The sequence below is a fragment of the Zonotrichia albicollis genome, chromosome 4 (assembly GCF_047830755.1).
Source record: "Zonotrichia albicollis isolate bZonAlb1 chromosome 4, bZonAlb1.hap1, whole genome shotgun sequence".
Taxonomy (NCBI): Eukaryota; Metazoa; Chordata; class Aves; order Passeriformes; family Passerellidae; genus Zonotrichia; species Zonotrichia albicollis.
In genome coordinates, this window is record NC_133822.1 from 18080048 (window position 1) to 18098937 (window position 18890).

The following is an 18890-nucleotide window of genomic DNA, read 5'->3' on the forward strand; positions in this document are numbered from 1 at the left end:
CCCCGTGCCCTCAGCGGCCGCGCTCCGCTTCCCGGCCGGAGCTGCCCGAGCGGCAGCGGAACAAAGCTCGCTGTGCCACCGGGGCCCGCCCGCCCCGGGACCGCCGCTCGGCGCTTAAAGGGCCCACGCGGTGTCAAACGGTCCCGGCTTGGCTACGGCGACGCGACTTGGCCGCGCCTTTCCAGCTTCCCCCAGCCCTGGCCGACCCGCAGCGCACCCAGGGCCCGGCCAGAGCCAGCCGCACGCCTGCTCCGCCCGCGGGCCGGGGGCGCTGGGCCGGCGGTGGCGGTCGCTCTCGGCGCGGCTCCTTTAAGGGGCGGTGCGGGTGCCGGGAACCCACGTCAGTTTCGGCCCCGAAACTCCGGATCAATGAGCGGCGGCGCGGGGCGGGGCGCAGCGCTCGGCCCGGCCCGGCCCCCGCTGCCGCCTTTCGGTTTCTCTCTTTTCCAGGAAGGAAAACACCGGCGGGGACCGGGGCCGCGTCCCCCCGCCCCCCACTTCCCTTCCCGCGCCCTCTTCCCCTCTTCCCGCGCGCGCGCGCGCATCGCCTCTCGCGCGGAGCCGCGAGCACGCGCAAGGCGCACACGCGCGCGGGGTGGGGGGGGCGCGGGCGGCCGCGCGCGCGCGCCCGCGGGGAGCGGCGGCGGCAGCAGCGAGGAGCGGCCCCGGCCCCGCGGCCCGACCCCCCCGCGCCACCCCGGCCCGCCGCGCCCGCCCCCGGCCGCCACTTCCCCTTGAGGGGACGGGCCGGGTCGGGCCGCGCCGCCGCGCCGGGAGAGGAGCGGAAAGTGGGGAAAGCCCGAGAACTTCCCGTCTGCCCGCCCGCGCCTGCCCCGTCGGGCTCCGCCGAGTCCCTCCAGAGAGATGTCCGAGACTCCTGCTCAGTGTTGCATCAAGGTAAAGCCCCGTCCCTCCGCCCGGCCGGCCCCTGTCAGCGCGGGTCGGGGCGGTGGGCTCCGCCGTGCTTTGCCCAGGGTTATTTTGGTGGAAATAACTGGTTTTCCCTCCTCTGATTTTCACGCGGGCGGGCGGGGGTCCTTGCCCCCGTTTGTGGGCGCTCCGGCCGCGGTGCCGCGGGCTGTCAGCGCCCTGCGCTGCCCGGGGGGAACACGGCGGCGGGCCCGGCTCGGCCGGCGTGGCTCTCACGGCACGGAGCTGTGAGGGGGCCCCGGAGCCCGGCCCGGCCTCCCGCGGGCTCGGCTGCCCGCCGTCCCCGCCAGCAACTTCGTAGAAAGTTTCCTGCCGTCGGGGAGATGCAGCCGCTCCTGCTTCCGCCTGCGGTGGGTCGTGGGTCTTTCCCTCTGTCTTTTTCTCTCTGTCTTTACTGAATTTTAATATTTTCCCCCTTCTTATCCGTATTACTGCTGTTTATTTTAGTGGTTGCGATTCCTGGCACCGCTTGCCGGTGGCAGGTAGGGGAGAGCCAGGGCTGCCCGCCCGGCCCCGCTCCGGCAGGGGCTGAGGGATGTGGGATGTGTTTCCCCCTGCCCTGGCCTGCTGGACAAGGGCTTACCCAGGGAAGTTTATCGTTTTAAGTGGAGGCGGCATGAAGCGGAGACAATGGAAACAAAATTGAGTTTCCTTTTTTGTCCAGACCCTTCCTATCTAGCAGCCCACTGCTTTCCTCTCGCCTTCCCTCACTCCCCGGTTTTGCATTTTATTTAGGAGTCGCTTTGTCTTGTTGCAAGCCAGGAATCTCCCTTCTGCTCCTGACTAGCTGTGCCCGAGTAAGAAAGAGATCTTTAGTGGTTGTCTCTCTCTGCCCGGAAGAAAGAGGTGACTTCCAGACTCTCTCTGGAATAAACACTTATTCAGCATGATGCTCTTTTGTTTGCTTGTCCCGTGTGCGTACGGGGGAGTCTTGCCTTCTGGATGGTGGGAACACAATTTGAAAACTTCTGGGTGTGTTTTCTCTTGCTGAGTTAAATGCAATCAGGCCTGTGTCCCGTGAAGTCTCGTGGCTTAGAGTCTAGTTTGACTTTTCGTAACACAGACAGGCAAACTGGATAACGGGGTATTGTATGTGTGTTACTCTATGGTGAAATGCTAATGCAGGCAAAACGTGTTCTATTAACTCATTGGCTTCCTAAAGATATATAAAATGAGATATAGCTGCTGTTTTTTTCTGGTAAGCTCCGTGGAAAGGTAGAATGTGTTCTCTGGACCAAAGAACACAAATGTAATGAAAAAGTTGTGTCATATGAGCTGTATTTCCTTGTTTTCGAAGTGTCATTTTGAAAATAGGAGGCTTCCTTCTGCTCTTACTGAAATCAACAACCATGCTGTTGATTTCAGGAACTGTAAAACTGCAAAACTGGTCCTTACCCAGTGTCACTAAGGTACGTTACAGAATTGTACTGTAAGTAATCAGTTTCCTAACTGGAGAGATACAGACTTTTCCTTCAGTTTTGACATTAACAAATGCCACATTTCCATTACATTTCAACAGTTACTGGAAAACTGATTTTTTTAAAGAAGTGACTGATTGTAAACATGATCCGAGCTTATTTTTTAATGTACCTTTTGTCTACATGTAGAAACTGCTGTTACAGGCTTCTCTGTTACTGGCTATTTTAGCAGTTTCAAATTTTAAAATTAAAACTTTGCAGTCAGAAATGTGAACTTCAAATGAAAACATTTCTTTACCAGTCTAACCGTTCTGAGTAGCCTTCCCTTCAGCTTTTCTGACTATCGTTGCTTTTTGGACACCTTTTTAAACCAGGTTGTAAAGGTGATTGCGTTCAGCAGCTGGATTTAAGAGGAGCTGTTTAAATGTTAGTTGATTATATGAGTGCAACTGATAATTTCTTCAGTGTTCCAGTCTGGCTCATGGCATGGAATGTGATATTGAGGCAGGGGAAAAAAGCAGCACAGAGTACCCCAACTTCGCTGCCTTGTTCTGAAAAGTAGGGGAGTGTTGTGCTGCGTGGATGCCACAAATTTTCACTGGCAGCCTGTGAACGGGAAGCAGTGGTGCCGGTGGGTGTGTTTTCTTGTTTTCTTGTTTTCTTGTTCTTTTCTTGGTTTGTTGTTGGTGTTCTTTCTTCCCCTTCCTCCTCCAATTCAGGACAGGGGTGCAGGCAGTCAATGCCACAGCACCTGGGGTGATGAGCACGGAAAGGTTCAGCAGAGAAGGTGAAGGCTGGTGCTTTCTTTGTGCCCGAGCTGCTCTTGTCGTGTTAGAGAAGTGCTGTAATCAGATTTGGGAAAACTTTGAGGAGGTGAAGTCTTGGTGTATATTTTATTACTGGTAATCAGTGTAAGCTTGCAGTAATATCTTAGGTTGTGTGAAGTAGTTATCAGTATGTGTGTGTGATTGTGTATTGATGTGTGCTTGCTTTGCAGCAGGTATGTGCTGGCTGACTCCTGTGGGAGATGAAAAATACCTTGCTGATAGCCAGAGCCTGCCAGCACTTGGGTGTGTGCTTGCCTGGCATGGCAGGCAGACCCACTGTGCGCTTGTGGCAGGCAGGTTAGGCGTGTGTGTAGGGTCTGAAGCTGAGGAGAGAACTCATCCTGGGGTTTAGAAGGTAAAATCTCGGGGGTGAGAGATAAGGATGAAGGTTGAGCCCTCAGTTTTTGCTACAGCTTCCGATGTCAGTGTGCTGTGCATTGACTGGGAGGCTTTGGGGCTGTGGTGAATCCAATATGAGAGGGCTTGAAGGCTTTTGCCTCTGAGGTCAGCTGGGAAGGGGCGTCTGGTGTGGTTGTGATGGTCAGACTCTTTTTTCAGAGATGGAATATCTGTGTTGGTAGTAAACCTGCTCCTCTGATCCTGAGCCACAGTAGTTAGCTGATGATATTGTTGTAAATAGTGCCACGGTGTTGGCACTCATTACAGTACTGGCAAGTGATCCTTAGGGCCTCACCTCTCCTCCCACAGATGGGAGAACTGAGGCACCAGGGGAGTGTAAACATCTTGGCAAAGACATACAAAGCAAAAGCTCAAGGGGAGACAGACTAGCAGTTTAGACACAGATGATGATTTTTGTGATTAATTAAGGTCTATGTGGTGATAAGTTCTGTTCAAAACCTCACCTGGAGCTTTCTGATTGTCAGGATCTCCTTAATTTTTTGCCTGAAATGAATATACCTTGAGAACATCACTGTGGTGTCATACAGAGATTGAAAATACAGCAGGCAAGTGGAGGGGTCCCAAAGGGCACAGTTTAATTTGTTTATTTTTTATAAATATGACACTTTCAGTTGCTTAGTCTGACTTACCATGTGACCATACAATTGTGCTAGCACAAGTGTGGAGTTGTGTGGGAACTAAAACTGGGGATATGGGGACAGATCAGCTGCTTCAGGTCTTGCAGACCCGGAGCTCTCAGAGCCCAGGGTCCCTTGTGTGCCCCTGGCTGATGCTTGAGCTGAGACTCAGAGTGCTTTCTGTGCTGTCTGTGGGCAGCACAGGAGGCACAGAGTCTCGCTGAAATCAGGTTTCACAACTGTTTCAGTGCAGATTTTATGTGGGTGCAAGCTTGGTGGATGTAGTTGCTCTCTCTTGTGCTGAGCTCAGTGGGGTGGCTGCAGGAGTCCCTCAGCACAGGATCCTGTAGCTGAAGGGCTTCACAGAGTGCTCATTTGGATTGAATGATTTGCTTTGTAATAGTTTAAAAAAGACAGAGGAAAGAAGAAGCTCAAAGGCAAGGAATCAGTGTAGTGTTTGAGTTTTCAATCTTTGTTTTCCCTGACTGACTTTTTCGATGGTGGGTTATGTCTCCTGCTCCCTTATCGATGCTTCTTCTCTCTCACTGAAGGCTTCCCAGCTGAGGGACTGTTCAGCTCCTCGTGGCCAGAATCTGCTGCCCTCAGCCAAGGCTGAGTATCTGCCAGTGCAGAGCATGTTCCTCCGTGTTTACTGTGTACAGGGAGGAGGATCCTCCTTCTGTTAGTGCCAGTGACAAAGCTGTCATTAAATCCAGTGGTGGAGGATTGAATGGTAGAAGAGCAGTGTTTGGAAGTACATACCATTTAACACCTGATTAATCACTTAACTCCTTGGCACCAAGTAAATTGAATCCCTCTGAAGCAAAATTTTACTAGCACTGTCCCAATTAAACAGTGGTCATTAGCATTCACTGTGTCATTACAGGTGAAGTCAGTTTCCTGGGAGGCAACCCATTAAAAGAGCATCTTGAATCTGAAATGCCCCAGTGAAACAGAGTATACTTTAATGATAATTTATATGCATATTGCAGCGTGCATCCCACAGTGCCTTTTGGAGGGAGGTGGCTAAACGGTGCTGTGCTGATAGAAATGATGATAAGAGGGACATGAAGTCTTTCACAGTGACACAGAAGCAATCTTTCTGCCTTTTAGAAAAGTTATCTGAGTCCTGCAGTGCTTGAATTCTGAGTTCTTTTGACAAAAGTTCTCCTAATAAACTGCTTACTGCAGGAAAGGGAAAGAACTGAGGTGACTGGTGGTTTTGGCCAGTAATACGGTTTTGACCTACAGTCCAAAAATTGGCTAACTTGTTTTAGGGTTCTTTTTGCATATGTTTGTTTTGGAGTATTTTGTAGTTCACTGCCTTCAGCTGAGCATCCCCAGAGTACCAGCTGCTCAAAAGCCAGTGCTGAAATTGATCTGAAAGTGATCACCTTGTCTTTTGCTTTCCCTATCTGTGAAACAAGCATAAAATAATAATAAATGTTCCTATGCAGGGCAGTAGCAGGGCTAAGTACTTGTAATGCAGCATGGAGACAAACAGTGTTTATTACAGAAATCAGGCACAGTGATCTGGTTTGTACCTGGCTTTTTAGTTCACACAGTGCTTTGGGGGCAGGGGTTTGGTGGTGGTTGTTTGGCTGTTGCTTTTTGGTGTGGGCCCCCTATTTCTGCTGAGCAGTCAGAGCAGGATCTTGGAGCTTCAGCGTGTCCTGAGGTCTGGATCAGCCACACGTGGGCAGGGTGGTGTTTCTGTGCCCACAGCCTACATGGAAGGTGGCTTTGGAAGAGGCTGGCACGTGTTGCTGCCACAATCCTGTTCCTGGCAGGGAGGGATGGCAGCCAGATGTGGCTGCCAGAGCAATCCCCACCACCTTCCCTGACCACTGCCCTTCCCAGGGCTCCCTGAAGCTGATGCAGAGCAGGTTCCATGCACAGTTCTTCCAGGTGTTAACTCCTTCCCTGGTGAGGACAGGATGATGATGAACTGCTAGCATTGCCACAGTAATTAAGTTTTAAGTTGCAGCGTGTCCCTGTGCCTCCCAAAGGAAGGAGGTGCCTGGAGCAGCCCATGGTGGGATGTTTCTCCAGGCAGTTGTGGAGCAACCAAACCAGGTATGTTCAGCCTGAGCAAAGAGAGCAGAGACCAAACTTCTGTGCTTTTACCACTGATTCCTGCTAGTGTGGGTTATTTTTTAGGTCTACAACCCATGCCAAATTCAGACCATACTGGTTCTGATGTTGCTGACTTGTCTTCAGGCAGTGTTTTGTTGAAGCACAGAGAACTACATTCTTCATCTTCTTCTTTAGTAGCATATGGGACTCAAGCCTAGATTATAGTGACTGCTTTTGGGTTTTTCTTTTCTTTTTTTTTATGCCACTGCTGGCAGGAAAATAAATGCAGAAAACTCCAGCTCAAAGTTAAACTTGTTTGTGGAACGTCCTGGAGCACTGATAAATAAAGGATTTTGAAAAGGGTTAAGCTTTTTACTGATAGATAGTATCATCTGCTGTAATGTTACAAAGCTCTAAAGGAGCTGGGTACAGCAGTTAAGGAAAGCTATAAATGATTCTTCATCTAAATGAATTTCCAAAGGTTATTCCTTGTTAAACCATGTGCAGTGTCTTTGCTTCCGTGTTGTTCTTGTATAGTTTGCAAAGACTGTCTTGGTGAGGACAGTCTGGAGAGAAAAAGGGTCTGAAGGAGATTCTCACTGCAGTGTGTGTTGGTGTTCTATGGAATGTATGCACATAGAAATACATAGCATTGGGGATCATTTTAAAGATGTGTATATTGCCAAGAGTAGCACTGAGATGTGTTAATACAACTCCAAAAAAGTCCTTTGGATGTGGCAGCTGGATTTCCCATATTTAACTATTAACAGCTGCCCAATATTAAATCCAGAGTTTGGATGTTTAATTTTAAACTAAAATTAAATATGATTATGAGTGGGGACAATGAATGATTTCGTGGCGTTTTTTGTTGTGTTTGCTTTTGTTGCAGTTTTTGTTTTGGGCTTTTCCTAGCCAGCTCAAGTAGGGCTAGATCAAGAAATTGTAGATTATTTGTTTTAGGAGTTTAGTCTGGAGAAAACCAACTGACAACCACTAGGGACTATCCTTAAAACTGAAGAAATGAAGCAGAGAGTGAGGTTCTTTATATGGTTCAAATTTCAACTGAATGTAGCTGAAGTGATTTTTTTTCATTGTCTTCAGTGGAATCCTCCTAAACATATCTTAACAGAAACTAGGAATGTTTTCTACATGGTCTGGGATTCTGTGGAAATCTATGAACTTGGAGCTCTACTAGGTAAATAAAATGTCTAATAACAGTGCCAGAGATAGCAGTACTAAAATTCAGAGATGGATTTACCCAGATAGTAGGGCCACAACAAGGCATTCTGTAGCTGCAAACCATGTTTCCCCATTATGTTCCTCCTTTTTTCTTACAAAGGATTTCACATCAGGGTAGTTTCTGTCATTGGTGGAGCCCCATGGAGCTTTGCTGATACTCTTGGAGGTGAAATGCAGTGATGACAGCATTTACAGCTGTACTGGGGAGCCCTTTCCTGGCCTTCTATAAAGGTCTATATTGTGATTTCCCTTCTCTATGGCAGAACTAACAGGTTTTTTCTCCTGGTGGGTTAGAATTGGAGACAGTTGTTTTACCACATTCCCTCTTGAATGGCTTGTTCTCATCTTCCTGCTTGCCTTGTGCTTTAAAACACAGGCAAAGCCAAGCATTTTCTGACCTGGCCAAAGCTGAGCTTTGTTAGAGTGTGAGGAACTTGAGGTTCTGGGCTGAGGCTTTTGGTTCCATCTGTCACTGGAGGCTACTGAGAAAAACATTCCTCAGCAGATGGATCTTCCCTGCCACATCTGTGAGAGGCTGCTTGGATGTTTCCAGCAGGCACCACTGTTAAAGACTGGCTGCAGCTTAAAGCCTGCAGAGGCAAGGAGGTGGTGCTGATGGGCCATTGTCACATGTGCCACTGCCCTTCCCCTGCCATGGTGCCAGCAGGGTCACTCCAGCTCATGGGCACGCCTCCCTGCACTTCAGAGCACCACGGCTGGCTTGGGCAGCCTGCTGGGGACACGTGCAGCTGTTGGATGCCCTTGCCATGCTGGGTGCACACCTGAGTGGCAGACCCACCATCTCCCTGGAGGAGAGGAAATGAAGGGCTGGGCTGCTTTCACAGAGGGATGGGGATGCACTCAGTGCTGCCAGGGGTTCCAGGAATGGCACCAGCTTGCTGGAACAGGAGTGTTGATGGGTATGGATTCCATTCTCAGTTGGCAGACTGAGTGGTTGTGTCACTGTCTCATGACTTGAGCAAATGTGCTCTCTGGAAGAGGACCTGGGGAAGACTGGGGGAGCAGCTTCCAGGAGAAGGTTCTGGGATGTAAAATGTTTCATGGCTTGTGGCTTGAGATATGTATCACCCGTTGTACAGTAAATACTGGGCTCCTGTACACTGGAGATGCTGTCCCAGCAAACTGCCTCACAGCAGCTGAGTCATCAGAGTCATCCATGACTGACCATGTGCTGGCTTCTATTACCTCCCAATGGGGACAAATTACAACCTCAAAGTGAGAAGAGAGTGAATTGATGGTGTATGCAGAGCCAATTAGCACAGCCAAGTGAGCTGTGTTGACAGGCAGTGGCTGCAGCCTTGGAGGAGTGGGCAGAAAGTGCAGGGATGGGGGTTTTCCTTGGTAGTTTTGAGTGGGGCACTGTCAAAACTTTCTGCTTAATAGAAGCACCAAGGTCTCTTTGAGATGTTCAGTACTGCTGATAGACCTCCCAGAAATGGTCTGGCACCTGGGATCATATTTTAGGAAATGGTTTGGTTAGTGAATGTAAGAGAAAGCTGAGCTCAGTTTTCGATTTGGGGTGAAATAGGCAAAAAAAAAAAACATAGTGGGAAAGCAACAGGGAGTAAAATAGAAATTATCTGTATATTGCAGTTTGAATCTATTCTGTTTATCAGTTTTGATTACAGTGTGCCTTTCTGACTACTGGAGAATACACAGAAATGTGCAGTGGAGTTGCCTGGGGAAGCTTCTACAGGAAGACAGGCTGCAGTGCCTGGGACTTTTTGGCTTGGAAAGGAGACTGCTGAGGGAGATCTAATAGAAAATGGTAAAATTGCACAGCAGTGTAGGAAGGAGAGCAACTCCTGCTAGTTCATAGTTAAGAGCAGGCAATGACCTTACTAGCCAGGGAGATTAAAACAAGTGCTTCTTCCATCTGTGGAGCTTTGGAGCTCACTGCTGCAGGGTGGTGTGGAGGCTAAAAGTGCAAATAGATTTTAAAAAAGAGGGTGGATGAACATGAGGAAGATACTAAGACTAACAGCCTGTGTGTGGGGGAACCTCCCTCTATTTCCCCTGGGGAAAGTTAGGTTTTTTTCTGTGTGCTAAACCTTTCCCAAAACAGAGACTTCGTTGGGGATAAGATCATAGACTTGCTCTGATGCTGTGTAGGAATTCAGATGCTTCCCTATAAAATTTTGTACTCTGGAAGGATGGTCTTAAATACACTTCTCCATCAGGCTCTTTTCAAGTCTCAGCTCCTGCAGTCTTGATTTCCAGAAGTGTAGTTAATTGCTAGTGAGAAGAGAGCTAAGGAAGAGTTGGTGTCTGTGACTCAGACACTCATGAAGTCAAGGTTGCTTGGACTAGCAAGAGATTGGCTTTGCTTCTGTATTTACCCAGATTCAGGTGCCAGAAGGGAAAACTTTGAGGGAATGCACAAAATTTGAATTACAGCTCAGGATTTGAAAAAGTTTTCTGGTTTTGGGGAAGAGACAATTGATTGTTTCTAAGAGCCAAATGTGGGTTACCCATGCTTTTCAGAGGTCTCCTAATTACCATTATCACCCTTGTGAAATGTGTTGCTGAGGCATTAACTCCTTTGCACGGGTGTGACAAATGGGGTCCCAACTGGAGCTTGTAGCAATGGGCATCAGAGCTGCTGCTCTCACTGCCTGGCCAAATGTTGCCAACACTCACTCAGCTGTGTCACTTGCTAAGGAATGCTGTCATTTGTAGACTTTGCATCATGCTTTGACTGTGTTTGGTTTTGGTTTTTTTTTGGTTTTTTTTTTTTGGTTTTTAAATGGCAAACAGAAGAATGGCTATACAAAATCAATTCTGCTATTATTTTGCATGTGTAGTTTTTAGGTATTTTCCTAAAGAGTGTTGGATGGCCATTAAAATGTATTGATGTGCAGCTAAAAATGGCTTTTAACCTAAATTTAGTTTTCTTCTCTGTTAATCTATACAATGCCCACAAATATCTATTTAAGTAATTGGATAGTCTCATAAAGATTTAGTTAGGTTTTTATTTTGGCAAATAACAAATTACTTTATTTGCTGAATGATTGATTTTTTTGGTAATAATTTTGCATGTTGTTATGATTGGCTTTGCAGTGAAATGTAATTGCAAGTGCAGTGTCCAGCATCAAAACCTGAACATTAAAAGTAGTTCTGAAGAAGAAAGAAAGGTTTAAAATTGATGAAATGGAAGTATCTGGTACATTTTCAAGTGATATTATGGAATAACAAGCTTTTTTCTTAAGCACATGAATTTTCATTTTTTTAATTGTACTGATTGTTTTCTGCCATGTTGATTTAGTATTAGTAGATTTTGTACCCTCACCTCTCACCTTTTGTTGACTGGAGGAAGGAAACAAGCTTTCTGTTTCTGCAGCCCTAAAGCATTTCCCAGCTTTGGATTATGTAGTCATTGTAATGAACTAATTGCCTGAACTGAAAGAAGAAAATCTTCTCTCCTTATCTGTTACCAGAAGCTTTGCTCTTTGACAGGTTCAGGCTCTAGAGGTAGAACAGTGGGTCCCACTTGCTTGAATGTGCTTTGGCATTTAGTGCTTGAGATTTATCTTTAAAATTATTTTCTGCTATTGTTGTTATACCTGGATATCAATGCACTCTAGTTTCATGTTCCTTAGTTTGTATTAAATGTGGGGGAAAAAAACCCAAACCCCTTAAAATTTCAGTTTTTAAAAGAAGTGGCCTGGAACCATTGTACATGTTGAGACATAATGCCTTAACTGCAGTGCCAGTCAGAATATTTTTCTCTTCTCTGCGTGTTACCCTCTATACTGTTTTCATTTAATGCTTTAGTGGTGAGCTCCATCTGAAGCCACAGAGTGCTGCAGCAATGGAAATCAGCTGATGTGAGAGATTCCTCCAGTTTGGCATCAAGGTTTGGCTTTGCCAGCAAGAAGGGGAGCCGTGGTAGCTGCAGAACAGGCTGTTGGTTCCAGATGACCCAAACCCCTTATGGCAGCAGTGTTCTTGGGAAGAAAAGGCTCAGAAGCAACAGGTTTTAGCTCATGTCCTGTAGGAGAGGTGTGACACCCAAAAGTCTCTGTTAGCTCCATGTTTGTGTTGTCCCTCGCCCTGAGGGAGGGCCCAGGACTGTCCTGTCTCCCAGATGGGAGCAGAGTGGCATCCTGGAGTCCCTTGGTGCCCGTGGGCTGCAGCTCAGTGACCCTGTGCTCCCCCACAGGGGTGTCCCCAGCCCTTTGCCTGCAGGGTCCCCCCTCCCTGCTGGCTGGGCAGGTGATGCTCTGCTCCTCCATCGCTCCTGCTGGCTCTTCCTGCTTGGGGTGACAACCTCACGGCCCTGTGCATGTCCCCAGGAGGTGAAGGCTGATGTCACCATCACTTCATCGAGTGGAGTTATGGGGTGAACCTAAATACTGATGAGAGAGAGGTCTGTTTGCCTTCAGTCTAGACTGGGGTTTCATAATTCCCTGTTTCCCATCACTGGTCCACAGGGCACCCTGTCATATGAGAAGTACTTGTTCTGCTGTGTAGGCTTCAGCCTCCTTTTTGTTGAACAAGAGGAGAAGTCTTTTCCCAAGTAACAACTGAGATTCTGTAATTTTCTTAGCCTCAGTTAAAAGATGAGCATAGGTAGACCCAGGTTGTTGGCGCAGCAGTGAGGAAGGTGTGAAAGTCCCTTCCATGATTTGCCTACTGAGGACACTGAATGCTGGCCTGGAGTGAGGTTTAGAGCATATTTACATTTAAACATTACAGTTAGTCTATGCATATTTAAATCTCCATCTTCTAAAGAGGAAAAAAAAAAAAACCAGCAAACCCCAAAATAAATTAAGGGATTGAATTAGTAGAGTTGGCTACAGTGATACTTTTGGGGATGGAGAAAGTACTGTTTTTGGGTTGCTCTCTACATAACACCTGAGAAACAGAGCCACTTTGCACTGACTGGTCCTCAGAATGCTTTTCATCAAATTACTTGCTAAAAAAAAAGAAAAAACAAAAAAAAAAGTGGTTTAGTTGGTATCTATGCTTCTGGAAATAAATACATCTACTTGAAAAAGAGGCATTTTTGTTTAGAATTTGTCCCTGTGGATTTTCTGAGAAAACTTACCACAGTCTTCAAAGTTCCAACACACTGCTCACCTGCACGTTTTTGTAGCCACATATTGATGGTAAGAGCCCAGGTGGGTTGTCCTGCACTTCAGGGCTGGAATTTCTCTCTTGATTTGCAGTGAGGTTCCCAGGCTGTGCTGCTCTCAGCCCACCCACCCTCACAGCCAGACACACAGAAATTTAAAGGTTTTCTGTGGCACTGCTGCAAGGTGGAGCATGGGGAGGCTCTCCACACAATTGTAGAGAGGGAGCTGTTTGAACCAGGCAAAGATCTGATATCTGTAATCCTGCACACCTACTCTAGGCTGTGGGATTGGAGGTAGTTGTAGGAAGGAAAACAAGAACGAAAGAAGTAGGGTGGGCTTGAAACTGAAGAAATTAAAAGTGAGGATGAAGAGTTTGCTATGATGAGCAGCAAGGCCCATTGCAGACTCCTGTGGAAATCATAAAAACATCATAAAAATCAATTGCTTTAGTCATGAGAGGCAGAGGCAGGGAGAAGCTGAATTGCAGAGGGTTATTTCTCATTGTATGGGAGGATCAGATGGAAGCACCTGGCAGTTTAGGAGAGTGGGAAGTCTGTTTTCATACAACATGCAGTGAGGTTCCAAAACTTGCTGCCAGCAGGTGTGATGTAGGGCCAAGCAGGCAATTGTTCTCAGAAGACAGCTCCTACTACACAGATTTATCCAGGACCATTCACTGCAAAGAGAACAGCTGTGCTCCTTGGCTCAGAAAAACCCTAACCTGTGGATTTCTGTGGGTGTGTGCAACAGAGTTTATTCCTTGTGCTCTTACCCTGAGCATTTCCTGTTGGGTGTTGCTGGAAATGTGGTATTAGCTTAGACAGACCTTTGAGCTGACCAGGACTCTACTGTGTTTTTCCATTTTAATTTAGGACTTTCATATTTGGTGCTTGACTCTGTACAGATGCCTCTGACAAGTGGAAAAATAACAGGAAAACCTCTCATGTGAATCAGACCTTCTGCTCTGTTTCTTGATCTTGTTGTGCTGTTTCCTTAGCAGAGGTAACCTGACCATCTGAAATTCATGAGAGGAATGTTCTTCAGACTATGAAATGAATTTTGTTTGGGAAAATTCCTGGGGATTTTCCTATCCTTGACGCTCCTCTTGGGCTGTGATGCTATTTATTGGCATGAAGTGCCTTGACCTATTTTATTTCTCGACGCTTTTCTCAAGATTTGGCTGACAGAGGGTGGAAAAAATAATTAGATTGTTAGATAATTCAAATGCTGTGTGCTGTGTCAGGCACACCTCTTCTCATGTCTGATAAGTGAACACAGTTCCTTACATGGAACTTTCTTCAGATGGCACAAACATGTAACCACATGATGAACAGGTGTTATACAATACAGGGACAATTCCAGCACTTCCATTAATTTATTCAGTTGGCATGCCTGAAACCTGCATGGAGTGACTATCTTGCTTTGATAGTTCAATCTTTTTACCCTTCAATCCTTGACTCTTCTTTTCAAATCCCCAAAAGCGGGGAAAATTGAGAAGGAAGTGTTGCTTACTGAGTGCCTGGACTTCATTTTTCTACACACAACTGTTAGAAAATGATCAAGCCAGCAGACAGGACCTTCTCATGGGACTGTGTGTGCACCAAATGCTTTCCTTCTATTGAGCTATTTCTCAAATGGTGCTTGTCCTGTGTTGGAACTAGAGAAGGGAGCTGGCTAAAAAGGAAAAGCTCAACCTGCAGATGCTTCTGTGACCTTTACAAATCCCCCCATCTGGAATGGTGTCCTGCAGCAGGCAGGCATCCCCACTATAACAGCCTGCTCTCACACTGTGTGTCATTGCCTGGCTTTAGGCAGGACTGAGTTGTGGTGCCTGTGAAGCACAACTTGCTCACCTCTGATTTTCCTGAGGTCCTGTCCCACTGCAGCAGCCTGGAGTCGCCTCTGGGACCTTCCTTTGCTGCTCTAGGTGCTGGCTACAGAGCCTCCTCAATGTCTAAAGACATTGCACCTGCTACCAACACATTAAAGCAGAAGCAGAAAGTCCCAAAAGATGCTGATAGCTGAAGAAATTCTGTTTTTCCAGTGTTAAACACAAGGAAGTTAATTTTATCATTCCATACAAAAGCAAATTGAAGTATGTCTGTGTATCCCATGCAAAGTCTGGACAGGCATTTTCCTAACCCACTGTGCAAGCACAACAGTAACATGACCAAAGGCTGTATTATTTGGTTTCATAGATAAATCTTTCATTTCTAACTCACTTGCACCCAACTACCTTAGCTCCTGAATTTCCCACTCAGGCTTTGGGCATTGCTGGGCTCATGGTGCTGGAGTGCCATCAGTGACAGATGAGCAGTTGGTGGTGCACTCTTTAATGCAGAACTCACTTTAGGCTGGTGAAGCAGGGCTCAATTTTACCATACCTGCCTTTTCTAGTGCTCAGCCCACCCCTTTCTCATCATTACAGATGGATAGCCCTGCACAGTCATGCTGAATTTTTCTGCAGGTTTGTACCTCAAGTTTTACCTCACCCTTCATACTTTTGAAGCCACAGTCCTTAAAAGGGGTGATGGTGAGGATGCTGGGAAAACACCACCCTGGGAGACTGAAGTGTTTGTTCTTCAAGTCACTTGAAATGGGAGCTAAATGATAAGCCTTGTTTTGGAAAGCAGAAGTATTCTGTCTGATCTTGTCCTTCCAGTGGGGGAAAAAAGGGTGAGGATTTGATAATTTATATGGCAATATGGTCCTAAACTTGGACTGATTTAGACTGCTAATGGAAAGTACTTTGACTTTTTAACTGTGTGATGTCAGATGGAGGGATAATCTTGGACTGTCTGATTTCCCTTGCTGCTGGGTTGCACAGCATCTGCCTAAAAGGAAAAGGCAGTGTGCAGATAGCAAGCAGTGTGCAAACATAGTGGGCTCACAGGGCCTGCATTCCCTCCATTCCTCAGTCTCAGGTCTCACTGGTGTTCATTGTTAATTATTCTGGCTCTGGGCTTGTTAAGAAACCCTGAAACCCAAACATTTTCCAGGCACAAGTCATTTGTGCTGGGATGTTTGTTTAACTAGTGACCGGCCTTCTCTTGTTTTTCCTCTTACTCATAAGAGGTGAGGATCTTTGAGGATGATGAAAAGAAGAGTCCTGCTCAAAATACGGTGAGGCATGTGAAAATTGTAACTTCAGCAGGGGTTCTGGGGCTTTGTTCTAGGTTGACTCTGCCAATTCCTGAATTATACAGCGTGGCTGTACAAGTCACACCATCCTTGCCTGCCCTGACAGTGTGTCTGAAGGAGTATTTGCTCATATCCAGCTTTGAGTTGATCACTTCTCCATAAATTTTTAACCTTTCTTTAAAGGCACTACAAAAGTGCACCACTGTTGTTTCACTGAGGTTAAAGTTTGATGAAGCTCTTAAGGTAAGGTGGTGGCACCCTGAAAGATCTCATTCCACCCTTTCTTCTGCCATGGGCTGGCACAAATGGATGTGTGCATGGCAGGGCAGCAGGCCTGGGTGAAAATGGACAGCTTGTGCTGGTGCAAGGCACAGCCTGGGGGGAACATGGGGAGGACAGGACATGGTTTTGTGGTGGTGGTGCCAACAAATCTGTGATTAAAGCATTGATGAAACTCTGAATAAACCTTGGCTGGATCTGTGTTACATGACATCAGAATTGAAGCTTTTAAGGATTCACACCTACTTTCTTTACAAAAGCTGTCCCTTCAGGCTAAGTAGATTAAATACAGGAAAAGTGATCAGGGGTTCAGGAAAACTTGGTGGTTCTTTTGCTGAGACGCCATCTCAGCTTAAAAAAAAAAATACAGCAGGCATCTGAAGCAGCATGGTTTGCTGTTGGAGAGTGAAGGGTAGAGCTGTTTCCTGGAGGTCTGAATGAGCCTTGTGGTATCAGTGAGAGGCTCTGCCACTGTCACCTGCAGCCTCCCAGTCATCTTGTGGCTTGCTCTGTGTTTGAGCACACCATGGCCGAGCTGTTTCAGTTTCATTGCTTTAATAAAAAGAGGTACTGGCATGTATTGAGCTTTCTGAGATAGACTGAGAACACTGAAAGCCAAACCTGCCTGCATTCATTGCAGATTTGTCTGTTCTGTACCACTGGTGCTGACAGTCTGGACCTGTTTAGCCATGCAGCAAAGCGTGAAGCCTCTCTGGGCCAGGGCAGGAAGCTTGTCCCAGGTGCCTAATCTAGAGGGCATTTCAGAGTTTCAGTTACCTCTTGAAATGATGTCCTCAAAGCATGCAAACATGGCACTGATAGGTGCAGTCCTTGAGCTGTGCTTACCACAGCTTTCCTGGGAACTCGGTGCATGTGCCCAGTTTGCTGTGCAAGGTTTCTGTGACAGCCTTTGGATAGAAAACCAGGCCAGCTCTCAGATCTTGTTTTACATTTCTTGTGTCTTCTGTGCTGGCCTTGCAGCCTGGTTATAAAATATACCAGCCTGTGCATCTACTCCTTGTCCTGGACAGGAGGGTAGGCTCAGGTTAAGGTCACTCTATGGAGGTACAGGAAGTTTTAGTCCAGTCCCTGCTCTGTCCCTGTATTGTCTGTGACCTTGAAGTCATTTAATGTGATTGCCACTTCATAAAGTGTTAACACCTAGCAAAATGAAGTCAGATGAGTGGTAGAAACTGCTTGTGCTTCTGTTATACAGATAATAAGTAAGATCTTGCCTTAATCTCCTGCTGGAAGATTAATGCTGCAGAATTAGTGGTAGTAGGGCTCAGGGTTTAATAGCACTGGGGAATGATTTTGGATAGTTCACCCCTTCTTTTTTTAGTCCCTCCTAATAAAACTTTTGTTGTGAACTCTTACCTGGAAAACTCTGTAGATGCCACTGTGCTGCTGTGTTGGTTAATGCACAAAAGAAGGCCTGAATCATGGCTAGTATAATTAACTTAAATTTTAATAAAAATCAATATTGAAATCTGCTCTTTTTGGGACTAAGTTACCAATTTGGTATTACACCAAGGTTTCTGATTTGTGTAAATTTTAATGAAATAGTTTCTTCCAGCTGATAGAAGTTTAGATGATGTTGTGGTGAAGACTTGAGAAGTTCTCCTCCGTCCAAAGTTATTTGAAAAGCTAAAGAAGATTCTGCAGCTAAAGGAGAAATGATGTCATTCTTTGTGACACAGAGATTGTAAGGCAATTGTGTTTTATTGCACCTGATCTCTAGCCTTCACTGAATTCAAGAGGATTTGGCTGAAGCCTGTAGTGATAACTGAGCAAGGGATGACTGAGAAACTCCTTATTAGTCAGTGGCACTGGTCATAAAGAAAGTTAGGACAAGAGACAGATGTTGTCACACAGGCAACATCAGTAGTTCTAATTCATTTATTGAAAGCTTAAATATGAGGAATAAAGAATGCCTTTGGTTTCAAGGAAACAAACCCTTAGAAGTTGTGGAGATTCCTAGGGATTATTAACAGCAAAGTCCACTTGTCTGTTTAATTACTATTGCTTTTGAGGTATTCTCATAGAAAGCAGAATGATTCAGCATTTCAGAACTCAAATAATTAATTTGTTTTTTCCTGACTCAGCTTGAAGAAGCTGACTCAAAGAACACCTTTCCCTCCAAATATAGACAAACAATATGTTGTCTAATAATGATAATTTCTGAATAGCAGATGATGAGAGCAGCAGCAGCAGAAATAGGAATTGGTGGTACTTTTTATTTTTCTTTTTTTTTTTTTCTCCTGAGCCTCTGCACTGCCTACAAAGTTGGAAAACTTAAATAATCTCATGTACTGAGGGAAGGTTTGTATCCCTCCCTCCCAGTAAAATACATTCAGAAGGTTTCTGACAAATAAGAAATTGGTGCAGGATCTAACTCATCAGTTTGGTTGACTGCTGTAGAAGACAGATGTCTTCTATTCATCTGGCTGTTATTTCATTACCATCTCCTTGTGGGTGCTGTAACAATTGGAAGAAATCTCCAGTTATTAAATCCCTTTCAGGTTTGTTTAGAGTGGTTGTCTCTCTTGGTTTTGTGCCCTGTCCCATCTCAGAGGTGTGATTTCCTCTTTATTCTGTTGCTCCTTGCTGAACACTTGACACGGCACAAAGAGGTGCCAAGGTAGGAGTGCAGACAAGCAGTGCTGTACACTTGTTCAGCATGGGCTCAGTGCATATCAGAGAGTGAAAAGGTCAGATGCTGAATGTTTTTGGTGAGTTTAATTTCAGAAAGGAAAGAGCCTATAACTTAACCCTTCCCTGTAAATAGATAGCCATTAGTTCTCGGGACATTGTAATTAGTAGATAGAGCTAAATATACAGAAG

The 18890-nt window shown here is 46.1% G+C and overlaps 1 protein-coding gene across 3 annotated transcripts in view; it reads left to right on the forward strand.

Moving 5' to 3' along the window:
* The first annotated feature begins 384 nt into the window (after nt 1-384).
* The window catches only part of ETV6 (ETS variant transcription factor 6), a 124723-nt gene continuing 106217 nt past the window's right edge, over nt 385-18890 (forward strand). For 2 of the 3 annotated variants that reach the window (XM_074538988.1, XM_074538989.1), the window contains exon 1: nt 728-897. In XM_074538988.1, the coding sequence (XP_074395089.1) occupies nt 865-897 (33 nt within the window). In that variant the 5' untranslated portion in view covers nt 728-864. Of the gene's footprint in view, nt 898-18890 lie in introns of all 3 variants that reach the window. The other variant, XM_074538986.1, reaches the window with a different exon arrangement.